The following is a 15,661-nucleotide window of genomic DNA, read 5'->3' as shown; positions in this document are numbered from 1 at the left end:
CTGTAGGTTAAGTAACTCGAATATATATATATATATATATATATATATATATATATATATATATATAAACTGATTCTCCATTTTGTTACTCAGGGCTCCTCAGGGTGAGGGAGGAGGATGCTGACTTTGTGTTAATAAGTCCTAAACATCGCAGAGGCACTGGGGTTAAGTATGGGGCCGTGAGCGAACACTGGGCCCATCAGTGGCATGCTGGCCTGTCCCCACAGGACGTAGCAAGGAATCTATAGGTCAAGACATGTAGAGAAGCTGTGAAGGTCAGGGGTCTTAGGGACAGCACGTTAGGATACTTTGAGTTACGAGTGATAGAAACCTAAACTGGCTTAAGCAGAGAAAGGATTTAATAGGCTTACTTTCAATTCTAGAGGATAGGGCGGGATCAAGTGCTGTTTGCCCAGGACGCTCTGTCTCCCCTTGCTCTCCTCTGTGCAGTAGTTCTGGCCTGAGGCCGCCACGCAGCCTTCCCTGCTTCCTTTGCACGTCCCAAGAGGTAGCCCTCTCCTGACCTTCACTTCCGGTTCAGCGGACCAGCTTGTCTGCACAGCCCTCATCCAGGGACTGGAGGGGCACGGAGGACCCCGCCAGCTCAGGCCACTCGAGCCGCCTTCCAGAGCCGGGTCTGGGCTCAGCCCTGCCCGGGGTGCGGGAGCCCCGGCTGCACCACCGGGTGCTGCGTGGACGAGCGCCGACTCAGGGCTGTGGGGCTTCGAAGCCGCAGGGTCCGGTTTGTATCTGGAAACCGAAAGGAAGAGAGTCCACAGATCTTTTGAGAGAACGCATTAGTGATGCAACTGCTTGTGAATGTGAGTGGTATCAGAGGCACCAGAGACTCGGTGCCCAAACCACACGGGATCAGGCCCTTCCTCCTCCGTGTTCCTGCTTTTTTTCTTTAAGTTTTTATTTTAATTCCAGTAGCTTACAGTGTAACGTTGGTTTCAGGGGTACAGTATAGATTCCGCACTTCCACCCGTCGCCCGGTGTTCCTCACAGGTGCACGCCTTCGGCCCCATCACCCGGCCCGCCTCCCTCCGTCTCCTTGGGTAACAGCAGCGTGTTCTCCGTAGTTAACAGTGCTGCTCGGTTTGTCTCTCTTTTCCCCTTTGCTTGTTTTGTTTCTTAAATTCCACATGCATGAAGTCATATGGTGCGTGTCTTTATCTGACCGACTGACTTCATTTCGCATCTAGCTCCCACGCTGTTTTTCCTTGCCTTGTCGTATTGTGAGTAGTTTTCACATGTCATCTCCCCACCTAGACACTGAGTTCCTTGAGGGTGGTGATCACAAGAATCTCTGACACCTTAGAGCCCGTGCCTGGTACATAGAGGAAAAGTAATGAGCAGGCCTCAAATGAAATGTATGTGGGCTTGTACCTACAACATGGAATTGCAAGAACAGTACAGACCAAGGTCCCTTTTTAAAAGAGTGTTGGGGCACCTAGGTGGTCAGTTATGCATCCGGCTCTTGATTTCAACTTGGGTCATAATCTCGTGGTTCATGAGGTCGAGCCCCAGGTCAGGCTTAGTGCTGACATCATGGAGCCTGCTTGGGATTCTCTGCCTCTCCCTCTCTCCCTGCCCCACCCCTGCCGGTGCACGTGCTCTCTCTCTCTTTCAAAATAAACATTAAAAAAAAAAAAAGAGTGTTAAGGACTTGTATGGCTGTATTTTTCTGTATGTAAATAGAAGAGTCTAGTAGATACAGACTCTGTGATTTCTCCCCACAAAGGTTAAAATAGGAACTTCAGTCCTTTCAGTACCTAATTGGAGAAATTAATAAGATCTATATTTCTGTTTCATTTGCCCATTTCTTGGAAGATAGGAATTTCTGGTTTTAAGTAGATGGAGAGGTTTTACTTCTCACCTGTATTGCAAAACCAAAATGCAGAACGACGTGGAGGCTGTTGTTGCTTTCCCTTTTTACAGCAGTAGAAAATGGAACAAGATTTATATGTGTTTGCAACTTACTAGGTACCAAAGCTATAGGTATATGTAACTATTGGTGTATTTATCCTGCAATTCTTTCTTGAGTCCCTACTGTGTGCCAGAAGCACAAATACAAAGTAGTCTCTGCCGTCAAAGAATTTGCAAGACGGAGGAAACAAAAACAGAAACCGTCAGATGTACAGGCTGTCCCGGAAGTGCGCAGTGACTGTTCCTGCGCGTGAGCTCCGCGTCAGAATGAATTCCTTTCATGATGATTAGAAGTCTTGTTTTCATGTTCGAATTGTTACTAATTTATGGATTTGCCACATTTGTAGGCTTATGAGCTTGTCAATCTTTGAAAAAGGATGTTTTATCACTTTACCCTATAAAGTGGTATATTTTATTTAGGCTTCTCTTTTAACTAAAAAACTTACTATATGAACATTGGTTTTTACCTTAGTTACGGCTATATAAAGCTTCTGAAAGGGTGACTAATGGAAAAGAAAAGCTGTTCTCTGTATGATTTAGAATGAGGTCTTTTAAATAACTTCACTGGAGGCAGAATTCCCAGAATTATTGTAAACATTAAAATTTCAAGATGTTTTTTTCCCCCTGGAGCTCAAGATGCCACTAAAGGTGGTGATGGACATGAGGGGAAGAGTTTCTTTTCATCTGAGTCTCGTGGTGCCACAGGACTGGATTATGTTCTTTTCTATTATTTTCTGTCCCTCACGATGCTGTGGAAAGGATTCTTTTATGAGATGTATCTCCCGGTCTTTCACGTTCTAGGATTCTGTGATATTTTGGGGGTAAACATGAGCTTAGGATGTTAATCACAGGTCTGAGTCAGCGCGAAGTCACAGTGGCTGAATGGCTAACACCTGGCTCCCGAGGCCACGGGCTGAACTGTGAAGCGTCTCCGCACAAAGACAGAAATGTGTTTTCTAACCGATTTGTTACAATAGGTAAACGCTCTCCTGAAACTAACCTCGATGTTCTGGTTACTATCTGTGGCCCTAGCAGAGCCAAGATTATTTGGACACTGAGGAACTTGCAGTTTCTGGGACTGGGGACAAACTTCCCCTGATTCTCACAAACATTAACATTTCAAGGATTTTTTTTAACACACACTTTTCACGAACTCAAAATACACTACAGAGTGTGGTAGAGGGAGGAGGAGAAAGGAATTCAATCTTTTTTCACCATCGTTTGTTTGTTTATGTTTAAGGCGATCATCAAATGCTTAGAAGATCGGGGGGTTTTCATTTTACTTACCTCGTCGGCCTTAATGTCAGAAACAAGTAAGGACAGCTTTGTTGAAAAACTACTTTTCAGTATGTTTCTTTCTGTTTTAGAAGATCAGCCTCCTAACTTTTCTTACGGTTTTCATTCCGTGTAGATTTTGGAGATGAGCAGCCGCTCCACGGGTTACACGTGCTCCATTCGCCCCCTCCAACAGGTGAGGCCGCGGGGACTTCCCGTGTGTGGGGTCTGTGTGGTGCTGGTCCGTCTTCGTCTTAACCCTTCAGCTGCACTAGACCCTGGTAGCATTGGCTTTTCTTAACTAACGCTTCCTTTCACCTCCCTGGGTGACCCCCGCTGTCCACTTAGCACACCTCTTTCCTCTGAGCTTCACGGGCACATTCACCTGCCTGTTGACAGTTTTGCTGAGGTGTCTCAGGTGTCCCTCAAATTCCGCACGCCCTAGACAGAGCCCCCGCATCAGCGCGCAGCATTAGCCAGGAGACGCTGTCGCCACCGCCTACGCGGTAACCGGGACTCCGGGCCTTCACAGACGCGACTCCCTCGGTCTGGGCTGCTCATTTCCTTCTCCTTTGTCAGGTGAACGTGACCCCTATGAGGACCAAGAATTGGCTTGTGAGGGCAAAAAAATACTCCCCCCACGGTATATAAATAGATGTGCAGTGTGTCCGCAGTATTAAAATTCAAGAGGGCAATTAAGAAACAAAATCTAAAAAGACTCTAAGGTGGAGAGAGGAGAAACAAAATCAGAAGCACTGCCTGAGCCCGTCACTCAGGTCTGTCCGGTGTCCGATTAATAGCCTGCTAACTGGTTCCTGCCACCACTGTCCCCTCAGTGAGGACTTCTGGCCTAGTAGGGGCACCATTTCAGCATTTCTTCACATAATTGTTTAACGTCTGCCTGCCCTTATTTTTTTTAATTTACTTATTTTTAAATTTACATCCAAGTTAGTTAACATGTAGTGCAACAATGTTTTCAAGAGTAGATTCCTTCATGCCCCTTACCCATTTAGCCCATCCGCCCCCCACGACCCCTCTGTAACCCTGGGTTTGTTCTCCAGATTCAAGAGCTCTTATATTTTGTCCCTCTTCCTGCTTTTATATTATTTTTGCTTCCCTTCCCCTATGTTCATCTGTTTTGTATCTTAAATTCCTCATATGAGTGAAGTCATGATATTTGTCTTTCTCTAATTTCGCTTAGCATCATACCCTCTAGTTCTTTGAGTGTAGTTACAAATGGCAAGGTTTCATTCTTTTTTATTGCTGAGTAATACCCATTGTATATACGCACCACATCTTCTTTATCCATTCATTGGTTGATGGACATTTGGGCTCTTTCCATACTTCGGGTTGTTGATAGCGCTGCTGTGAACATTGGGGTGCATGTGCCCTTTCGGAACAGCGCGCCTGTGTCCCTTGGATAAATACCTAGTAGCGCAATTGCTGGGTAATACAGTTCTCTTTTCACTTTTTTGAGGAACCTCCATACTGTTTTCCAGAGTGGCTGCACCAGTTTGTGTTCCCACCAGCAGTGCAAAAGAGATCCTCTTTCTCTGCATCCTTGACAGTATCTGTCGTGCCTGAGCTGTTAATGTTAGCCACTCTGACAGGTGTGAGGTGGTATCTCAGTGTGGTTTTGATTTGTATTTCCTGAAAATGAGTGACGTTGAGCATTTTTTCATGTGTCTATTGCCCATCTGGATATATTCTGTGGAAAAGTGTCTCTTCATGTCTTCTGTCCATTTTTTTCACTGGGCTCTTTGTTTTTTGGGTGTTCAGTTTGTTACATTCTTTATATATTTTAGATACTAACCTTTTATCTGATATGTCATTTGCAGATAACTTCTCTCATTCTATCAATTGCCTTTTAGTTTTGCTGATTGTTTCCTTCTCTGTGCAGAAACTTTCTATTTTGATGATGTCCCAATAGTTCATTTTTGCTTTTGTTTCCCTTGCCTCTGGAGACGTGTTGAGTAAGAAGTTGCTGCAGCTGAGGTCAAATAGGTTGTTGCCTGCTTTGATTTCCTGTCTTATGTTTAGGTCTTTCATCCATTTTGAATTTATTTTTGTGTGAGGTATAAGAAAGTGGTCCAGGTTCATTTTTCTGCACGTCACTCTCCCAGCACCGTTTGCTGAAGAGACTGTCTTTATCCCATTTGGAATTCTTTCCTGCTTTGTCAAAGATGAGTTGGCCATAAATTTGTGGGTCCATTTCTGGCTTCTCTATTCCATTGATCTGAGTGTCTCTTTTTGTGGCAGTGCCATACTGTCTTGATGATGACAGCTTTGTAGTACAGCTTCAAGTTGGGATTGTGATGCCTCCAGCTTTGGTTTTCTTTCTCAGTATTGCTTTGGTTGTTCCGGGTCTTTTCTGGTTCCATACGAATGTTTTTGTTTTTTTTTTTAAGTTTATTTTTAATGTTTTTTTATTATTTTATTTTTGAGAGAGAGAGACAACGTGAACAGGGGAGGGTCAGAGAGAGAAGGAGACACAGAATCCGAAGATAGGCTCCAGGCTCTGAGCTGTCAGCACAGAGCCTGATGTGCTGCTCGAACCCACAGACCATGAGATCATGACCTGAGCTGAAGTCAGACACTCAACCAACTGAGCCACCTAGGCGCCCCTAATACAAATTTTAGGATTGTTTGTTCTAGCTCTGTGAAGAATGCTGGTGGTATTTTGATAGGGATCGCATGCTTTTATTTTATCATATCCCTGTCGCCTATTGGTGCCAGGCCACTGAAAAATAATAAATGTTGGCGTACCTGGCTGGCTAAGTTGGATTAGTGTGTGACTCTCAATCTAGGGGTTGTGAGTTTGAGCCCCATGTGGGTAGAAATTACTTAAAAATAAGGGCTCTTGGGGTGCCTGGGTGGCTCAGTTGGTTAAGCGACCAACTTTGGCTCAGGTCATGATCTCGCAGTTCATGAGTTTGAGCCCCACGCCTGCCGACAGCTCAGACTTCAGCCTTAGTTCTAAACGCACTTCCAACTTGGAAGGAGAAACACTGCCCTTCGTGGTGGGGCAGCACAGGGCTCCCCTGTGAGGAACAGGATGCGTCACCACGTTCACATCCTCCACTGGGTCACTGAGACATTTTCTGCTCAGGTGTATTCGGAAGTTCAGAACTATGGTTGTTTTAAATTGATACTTAGCCAACTTTAAAAGTTCCTTGTCACAGATTTTATGATAGTTTATTATAAATCATTCTGTTTCTGCCTTTCTACATTCTTGAAATAAAGAAGTTGTCTAGAAAAATACTACGTAGTTTTGAACTATTAGTGTTGTATCAGAATTTTTTTATATTTTTCCTTCACTTGTTACTTTGTATATGACGAACCACTCAAACAAGGGAATTTTTATTTTGATGTATACCCACATTTTTCTATTTATCCATGTTTGCTGTCCTTTTCCATAACCTAATATCTGTTCAGGAGCAAATGTATTCATCTAGGCCTAATGGGGTGTTTCTTAACTTACAGTTGCTTTTTCTTTAAGAAGACCTGTATTAAAAGCAATAAATGAGCATTAAAAAGTGGACAGCAGGCGTGCCTGGGTGGCTCAATGGGTTAAGCTTCTGACTCTTGATCTCACCTCAGGTCATGATCTCACATGATCTTAAATTTGAATGATTGTTTTTTGGTTCTGTGTGTGTGTGTGTGTGTGTGTGTGTGTGTGTGTGTGTTTGAGAGAGAGGGAGGGAGGGACAGTGATTCCATATATATGGAGAGAGATCTATTCATTAAATGTACCCAGAGGACCTCTATTAATTGTGAGTTAGATTACCATTTGAAACACTGTCATATTTAACCATCTTGTAGTTTTGTGATTTAAAGCAATTTCTTCCTGCATGTTTTTGTAAAAAAAAAAAAAAACAAAAAAACAAAAAAATAAATCAGAACTTGAGGTTTTAATGTATGCGTATATGTTTTAGGGCTGAAAGAATTGAAGGTTGAAGATGACATCTCATCGAAGGTTACACTTATTTTGCCTGCCCTTAATTGTGCCCTTCTGGAAGCAAAGAAATCATTTCCTGAAGAAGGAATGTGTCCAAGCACATTAGTGAAGCGTAGTTTCCAGGAACTATGCAAGGCGGACAGAAGTCCCTCCCTGACAGCTGCTTCCCGGGATGGGACGAAAGAGACTGCGTTCTTCAGCCAACCCTCCAACGGCTTTGACTTGGCTCCGCCAGCAGGAAGGTGCCCTTTACAGTCGTTACCTCAGCTGAAGTCGTATTTTTCAGATCCTGCTGGGTACATTTTGGAAGTGTCTACTGCGTTAGATCTCTTAGCAGAGCGTCCTCAGTCCCCTTGTGTCTCAGACGGCATTTGCGATGCTGGATTTTCTTTAGTTATGACTCCAGATCCTGAATTTCTTGACTCAGAGGCAGAAGTAAGAAAAGAAACTGAAACCGAAAAGAATCCTGAAGACTTGTCGGAAGCGAGGCAGGGAGCTGCGATGTCGCTAAGCCCAGCCTCGGATCGGAGAGTCCAGCCCAGGAGGAAGGCTAGCTTGCCATCTGCCATGCAGAGTAAACGAGTGAACCTGTGCCGTCCCTTCCCCAAGAGGGCTGCCGGGGCGGGCAAGGGTTCGGACGGCCCCACAGCGCTCCAGTTAGTGAAAGGACCGTTTCCTCAGAAAAGAAAAAGAGGTAAGCCCGATTTCTGTGGATCTCTAACTGGGCAGTTAGTAGTGACTGCGGTTCCCTAACACTGTTCCTGTGTGCTCACTGTGCACTGAGCCAGGCGGTGGCAGAAGTGTGTTAGAGACGCCAGCATTTCCCTCTGGGTGATTGTCTACAGGCTACAGTTTGAGAAGCGCGGATCTAGATTAACAGGTGGAAGTCCAGAAACAGGGAAGGCTAAGGGGCTCCAAAAGCCCACCCACCAAAGGCTGTGTTTCATTTGTAAAATGGCTCAGCCGTCACTCAGTCACTTACTCGCCATTCTACACAATGATTATTTAGTTTCTGAGCTGTCCTCGGACAGTTAAGCGGGAAAGAAGAGGATCTTCTCAAATCAGGCTCACCAACAGCAGCAGGAAGTGGTAACTGAGAATCTGAACATGTAGAAAGAGGAAGAGATGCCTGGATTTTCCGAACCTAGAGCAGTCTGGGTCGAATTTCCCTTCCTTTGTGTGTATTACTAGAGTTTTAAAACTAGTCACCTGGATCCTACGTAGACCTATTGAAACAACAGCCAGTGGTCTGGAGACATGTACATTGAAACGGTTCTACAAATGGCTTTGTTGACCCTGAGAATTGAGTGAGAACCAGAGCCTCGGGCCAGGTAGTGTACGTCAGACGCACTTTACCGAACCTGGCCCAGCACAGGACGTGATTTCGGCTCAGGGTCATCAGACATGGTGTGTAGCAGGTTTTGTTTAGAAGCAGGGCGCTATATGCCCTGTGGCCTGGTAGAGCAGGGGTCAGCGAACCGCGCCAGAGGACCCCTCAGGCGCTTACCTGTCCTCTCTGGCTACTTCACACGGTGCTGGCAGAGGCGAGCAGCAGTGCCTGAGCCCATACTGGCCCTCAAAGCGGGAAGTACGTCCTGCCAGCCCGTCTCGGAAAACATTTGCTAAGCCTGTCTATAGTGTTTTCAATTTAGAAATTGCAGTGCCTAGAGGAAAACATCAAGGGTCTGCAGATCATCAGGATTCTAGACAGTTACTTCTGGCGTATTGTAGTGTGAGAAATGGGGGGCGTGTGTGCGTGCATTGATTGAGGAGGCTGATGGGAGGTGGGGGAGTAGGAAGCCGCAAATTCGAGTGCACCACCCCTTACAAGTACATTCCAGGCCAGCCGCGTTGAGTTTCTACTACAGATGAACAGTTTACTTCAAGGTATTAAATAAATTATCTACAATTCAACATTTACTATTTCTCAAATGTTTTTACTTTGCTATAAGAAATATGGTTTATATTACAGTCCAGTGCACACAAATTTGTGTATGACTGGAATAGAAATTTCAGGAAAACATTTACCCTACCCGTGCGTAACACAGTCTGATTCTTTCCGTTCTATTCTGGTTTCCTTTAAGAAAGGATTCTGGTTGCAGCCCATTAAACTTATTTTACAGCCCCCCGGTGGGTGGTGCATACAGGTTTGAGAAAGTGGCACTGAGTGAGGCAGAGAAGCAGGGCAGTCCCCTGGAGGGTCACCTTGCTTCATGTTTGTTCCCCCCCAGGACCCGGGCTGTGCGGGACCGCTCTGGCGGTGCAGGTCTTCCGAACCTCCCCCAGGTCTTGGTCTGCTCTTCGTATTTTCTGCTTCGCCTCCATTTAGTCTGAACTGCTTCCCTGCTTGATTTCTGGTTTGCCTTTCTTTGTGCTAAAAAGTTTAGAAAATAACTAGAGTAGAATGAGAAGTATCATTCTTGAGAAGAACAAAATAGTATGTTACTTCAGGAGGGAGGATCAGCGTTACACCCCGGGAGATAGTCCACACCAACAGATGGGAAAGCGTTTTTTAAATACCACTCCTTTCTCTAATGCCCAAGAGAATGAAGTGAAATTGGTCTCTTTTCTACATTTTACTAACAATGATCACGATTTCTTAAACCAGTGTCGAGTTTCCTGTTCTCAGTTAGACCCTTGAACAACATGGGCATCAGGGGCACTGACCCCACCCCTCCGCCACACCCCCCACCCCGAGCAGCGGAAGATCTCTTTCTGATTCCCAGGACATAACTACAGATAGCCTCCCAGTGACCTTACTGATAACACAAATCACTGACTGATATGTAGTTTGTATGTTGTATGTGTCATATCCTGTGTTCTTACAGTCATGTAAGCTGGAGAAAAGGTATGAAAGTCATGGGGAAGAGGGTCCATTCACAGTAGTGTACTTATATGTATTGGAAAAAAACCCATTCAAACCGATGTTCAGAGGTCAACTGTAGTGTTTTCTGTAAACGTAATTTAAAATATCTGCCAACACGATGTGTGATATTTTTGTTGATATCTATGGGACTGATTTTTTGGTTTCATGGCTGAAAGGATGAAAAGTCAGCGGGAAGGGAAGTTTTCAAAGGGAACATTTATTAACTTTTTTTTTTTTTTTTAACTCTTACAAAGTTGAAACACCGTCTGTTGTGTTAGCGAGTAGTCCTCGGTCTTTTGTCTCCGGACGTGCCTCCACCAGTAGCTGTTCCCTTCCGGGTAGGAAGCCAGGCTGAGCATTTTGTAAGAGAGATGAGCAAGGGTAAGAGACTCATAGGAAGTTAAATCAGGTAAAGGCTTCTTTAGCGGACCTTCCTCTGTCTTTTCTGAAAAGGTGATTTTTCCGGTGGCAAGACGTGGATATTTAGGAGCAGTCCAGTGGAGTCTGTAAGGTGGCTCTGTGCGACTCGTCCCTGCTCTGCGGTGTGATTACGTTTCACCTGCATCGCCCCGTGGGGCTGTCGCTTTCCCAAGAATTCTCCACTGCCGGTGCCGTGAGCCACCGCCCTCAGCCTCACCGGTCATGTCGGTTAGGGAAGGTTAGGGAGGGTTTTTTTTGGTTTTTTTTTTGAGTCATGCCTTGTTTTTATCAAGTTATTACTCCGGCAGTTTTCTTCTTCACCAGACAGGGCTTATAGTCTGACACTTAGAAAGTTCCTATTTTTATATGCATATGAGAGGTTTGAACTCCTGCTTTGTTTAAAAGAAAATCTTTATTGGAATACCCTGAAGTTTATATTTTCTTCCCTATTGCTAAAGTTACCTCTCCGCAAACCAAAGCAAAGGAAAAGCTGCTGCTGCTAAGCCTCTGCGCCCCTACCCCTTAAAACGGTGTGTTTTTTGCATAAGGTGCCGAGGTGCTGACTGCACAGTTTGTACTGACAACCAAATTGGATAGGAAAAACCGAGACGCTCCCATTTCTAAAGATGTTCCACTGGCAACGAGTGCTAAAAGGGCAAGGAAACAAGAGAACTCTCCAGTCAAAACTGTTCCAAGGGCTAAGCCACCCGTGAAGAAATCTGCAAAGAAGCGGAGGGTAAATCTAGTAAGAGGCAATCAGAATCCCAGACTCAGAAAGCAGCCACAACCTGGTAAGAAATACTCTTCCTGTGAATTTAAACACCGCCATACAGACTAACTGAGATTGCGAGATAGTGTGCTTTGATAACCTACCGGCAGTGGGGTGTGCCCGCCGCGGCCCTGTCCCGCCACGTCCCCGCGCCAGTCCCCGGCTCTGCGCAGCGTGGCCTCACACACACTTGGCCCCTGGCTTCCAGCCAGCCCCACCCCCTCCCTCCTCTAGCTGTAGATTGTTAACCACTTAGAGGCAGGGGGACTTCACAAGACACTGTTGTATTGAGATGAAGGTATTATGATAAGTTTGTTTATGACTGAAGGGTTTTTTTCTTTGTTTCCTGGTTACTTTTTTTTTTAATGAGTGAAGAATCTTCGAAAGCTCCTCATCTTTCTAACGCTCGGTGTTGCCATTTTCACACCCGTACACACCAAGTATAAACCCTGCTCGTCTCCTGGGCACTCATCAGGCCGTCTCCCGCCCTTCCTTACTTTCCTGCTGCTGCTTGATGGCATGCCTCTGCCCCGCCAGGTACCCAGGTGCCCCTGACCCGCCACACCGACTTCTGCTCGGGTGCCATTCCCCTGTGCCAGGCCACTGCTGCTGCCGCCGAGGTCCGGCCTCCACGGCGAGGCCTCTCCTGCTGCTCGGAGCTGACCTGAGCTCTGTTTCCTTTCCTTTCCTTTCGAGTTTTAGAGAACGTTGTGGAATCCAGTTCACACTGTTTTCTAATCATTTGATGTGCTTTGATCTTGTCTTTCTGATGAATTTATAAACATTATGAGCATAGACCGGTGTATAAATGTCTTGTATGCTTAGCTGTGTCATTCGGATTTTTTGTACCAAATCGGCTCTCAGATATTTGTAGACTGATTGATTAACGGGAGGAATGCAATTGGGCAGAAAAGTGAGCCCAGGAAAGAATAGTTCTTAAAACATGTATTAGAAAACAGGATGAGTTGCATTGCAAATGTCCAAATATACTGTGCAGCCACATTCCAAGGTAAAATGTTAAGGTGAATCTCTAAATTTTTCTTTTATTTCTTGATCACCTATACTGATCAGTTTCATTTCTTGAAGTATCAGAATTTAAGAAGGCTCATTGTTACTGAAACTAATGCTCTTCTGCCCTTTTTGAAGTTTTTAATTTAGTTTTTATCTATTGAGTTCTTTAGTATGTATTTCATTTGGTGTTGTCTTAGTTGCATATCTTAAAAGATATTATCAGTATTCTATATTTAATTGATTGAGAATCTCTAACAAAGTCAGTAATTAAATGATTTACCTGAGACTACACATATTTGTTAAACTGAATCCTTTTTCTTGACTTTGGTGCAGTGTTCTTTCTATTAGGCCATACTCGTAAGTGATATCCTATAATATTAGCAAAGATAGGATGGAATTAGTATGAATAAACACATCAGGTCACAAAATGGATTTCATGTTTCCAGTATATCCATGGGGCTGATGAGATGACGCTCTGCTTTTGGGTCATTTTCTTCCCCCGAGTCTCCTTGCGTTTTGCTATTTTACATAAACGGTGGACAGTGGTTGTTACGTTTATCCTTCCCACCATACATACAAACCCTTCTCATTCTGTTTGATGACCTCACAGGCCAGAGTTTTCTTCTCTTTAGATGGATTAGTTACGGGGCGCGTGGGTGGCTCAGTCAGTCGAGCGTCCAACTTCGGCTCAGGTCATGATCTCGCAGTTCATAGGTTCAAGCCCCACGTCAGGCTCGCTGCTATCAGTGCAGAGTCTGCTTCAGATCTTTTGTTGCCCTCTCTCTGCCCCTCCCCTGCTTGCACTTTCTCAAAATAAATAAAACATTTTAAAAAATGGGTTAGGCATTGGCCTTTGCAGGCAGGTCAGTAATTCGTTTCCGACCTCCTGTTCTAAAGAACACACAGCCGCCTTAGCCCTGCACCCACCGCAGGGAATCACACCCTAGCGTCATTGTGAGCTCTGTCCTTTGGGACAGCCGCATAAGAAGGCCGAATCAATATCCTGTGAAAACACGTAAACCGCTGTCGAAAGTCGGTTTTCTGGTTAAAGGCAAATGGGTAGATGTGATTATCTAGGGAGAGGAGAATTATCAGACAAGGAGGTTTGCACACATCCGGACAGAGAGGACATGTTTTCAGTGCAGAAATTAAAGTTTTAAAGGCTGATTTTGAATGAATACTCTTATGACTTTTCTGATTTTTTTACTTATATCATTGCATATTATAATTAAACTCAGTATGATTACAAGTCATCTCTAGTTTGGGGCACCTGGTGGCTCAGTTGGTTAAGTGCCCGACTCTGGTTTCGGCTCAGGGCATGATCTCAAGGTTCATTTGATTGAGCCCTGCGTCAGGCTCTGTATTGACCTCGCCAGTTTTCCTTGAGACTCTCTCTCTGCCTCTATCCTGCTCACAAGCTCTTTCCCTTCACCTCCCTCTTTCTCTCTCTTTCAAAATAAATACGTAAGCACTTTTAAAAAAATCACCTCTAGTATGAACCTAAGTGATTTCTCTAATAAAGCACTTGTTAAGGGAAGCGATTCATGTTCTAATGTACACTTCAAAGTTAGAAAGTCTTCTGTTCTCACTAGATTGTAAGTTCTCTGAGGGCAGGACCCTTGTTCTCTTTTTTGTTCTTGTTCTTTTTCCTCTTTGCATATTTCCTCAGCTAAGTGGTATGCCTTGTGTGTTGACTGGTACATAACGTTTCTGAAAGGTGATTTCTTTTTAAATCAGTATGCACATTCCTTAGGACTTGTTCTTGTGGTAAATATGTTATAATAGAACTGATAGTTGGAAGAAACCTGACAGTAAAATTTTAGCATATAACCTATGTAACTTATCCATAAGTTTTTCTTGAATATATTGACTAATCATTGATTTTCATTAAGCCATAATAATAGAGCAGAGAATTAAAATATTTAGAAATCAAACATAATATGTCTTTTTCTTTTATACTGAAGCAAAAGGAGAAACTGGTTCACAGCTTCAGTCAGAAATCTCATTAGTTGGTCAGGACGATGCTGGCATTAGTGCCGCTCAGCCAGCAAGCATCTCCGTGGCTCAGAAAGATCTACCTGAAAACTCCGCTGCCCACTGTGACTCCCAGGCCCTAAACATGTTAGCCGACCTAGCGCTAAGTGCTGCCACCTGTGCCACGCCGCCACCCGTGTCCAGAAGCTCTCCCCACGCCTCTGAGTTGCCACAAGAGGATGTTTTGTCTTCTAAAGAACCTTCTCTGCACAGTACATCTGACCATGAATATCACAGAGGAGTTAAAAGTCAGAACGGGGGACTGTTCCCGAAGCCGTCCTCTGAGAGAAAGAGTCCTCCGGCGTCAGACTCTGCTGTCAGCCAAGAGGAAGAGCACTCGGCTCCTGGCAGCGAGGCCCCTGTGGGAGCCTCGCCAGCACTTCCCAAGGAAACAGTAGAAACTTCCAAGGCAAGCCAAAGCGCCTCCATTGCTGTGGAACATTCCTATGCCCTGCTCCGGGCAGAACACTCAAAGCAGCATCTGCAGCAGAGAGGAGCCCCGGGCCCCGCCTTCACCAGGAATGGCCCCAGAGGCCCTGAGGCAGGGACCCCCGTGGGGAAAGTCATGCCCTTCCGGCACCAGCAGAGTGCCTCCCCGCTGCAGAAGCTGCCGGAGGGCCTGCCACCCAAGCACAGGGGCCAGCCGGCGTCCTCCGGCCCGAGAGACTTCCAGTGCTCCCACACTGTGCTCAGCTGTGCCGGCTCCGTCAAGGTCACGTTCCAGTGTGAGACGGAGTACGTGTTCAGCTTAGACAGCAGGTACACCAACAACCCGCTGGAGAGGACTGTGGTGAGAGCGCTGCATGGGTAAGTGGCTTGGGCGCTGACATCAAGGTGGAGGGGAGGGACTCTTGTGCCGGACTTCGGGGGGAGAGAGCGAAGGGCACCGTGTGTGACTCCAGCAACTTAGGAATAATATCAGGCAGTTGTGTTGACTCCCAGTTAAGAAAATGGGGCTGGTTTTGCCACTGTGGGTGGTCACGTAGAGCCCTTTTGCAAGCTTAACTTCAGCCCTGTGAACAGCTTCCCGTTTGGAGATGCTCCCACATAAGCCTTTGTGGGCTTTGAATTACAGTATTCCGATGAGATCTTAGTGTAAAATAGTGAGATACAGAATACTGCTTTATGGACTGAGTCCCGTAAGAAATGCCCCAAGGATTGCGTCCAGCCTGTAAGGCTGGTTAGGTTCTGGGTGAGCAGTTTTACGTGGGGCGGTTCTGCCCGTCTAAAGAGTCAGAGCGTCAGGCAGTAACAGAGCAGCTGAAAGCACGGGTTTGGAGTATAGACTAACCCGGGTTTCAATCTAGGCTCTCCCACTTACCAGCTAGCTTCTGGGAGCTGGGGGTTCCTGTTCTTCAGGACAGTGCGTGTCAGTCTTTGTCCTGTGCGTGACTGCGCT

General features: G+C 45.5%; 1 protein-coding gene across 3 annotated transcripts in view; it reads left to right on the top strand.

The window, feature by feature from the left end:
* TASOR2 (transcription activation suppressor family member 2) overlaps window positions 1-15,661 on the top strand; it is a 66,007-nt gene that overhangs the window by 32,044 nt on the left and 18,302 nt on the right. For all 3 annotated transcript variants that reach the window (XM_029955942.1, XM_029955943.1, XM_029955944.1), the window contains 5 exons: window positions 3,170-3,242; window positions 3,341-3,400; window positions 7,140-7,856; window positions 10,997-11,239; window positions 14,193-15,069. In XM_029955942.1, the coding sequence (XP_029811802.1) occupies window positions 3,170-3,242; window positions 3,341-3,400; window positions 7,140-7,856; window positions 10,997-11,239; window positions 14,193-15,069 (1,970 nt within the window). The remainder of the gene's footprint in view (window positions 1-3,169; window positions 3,243-3,340; window positions 3,401-7,139; window positions 7,857-10,996; window positions 11,240-14,192; window positions 15,070-15,661) is intronic.

This window comes from Suricata suricatta, chromosome 10 (genome assembly GCF_006229205.1).
Source record: "Suricata suricatta isolate VVHF042 chromosome 10, meerkat_22Aug2017_6uvM2_HiC, whole genome shotgun sequence".
NCBI lineage: Eukaryota > Metazoa > Chordata > Mammalia > Carnivora > Herpestidae > Suricata > Suricata suricatta.
Note: the sequence above shows the minus strand (reverse complement) of the source record. Positions and strands in the feature narration are given on the sequence as shown.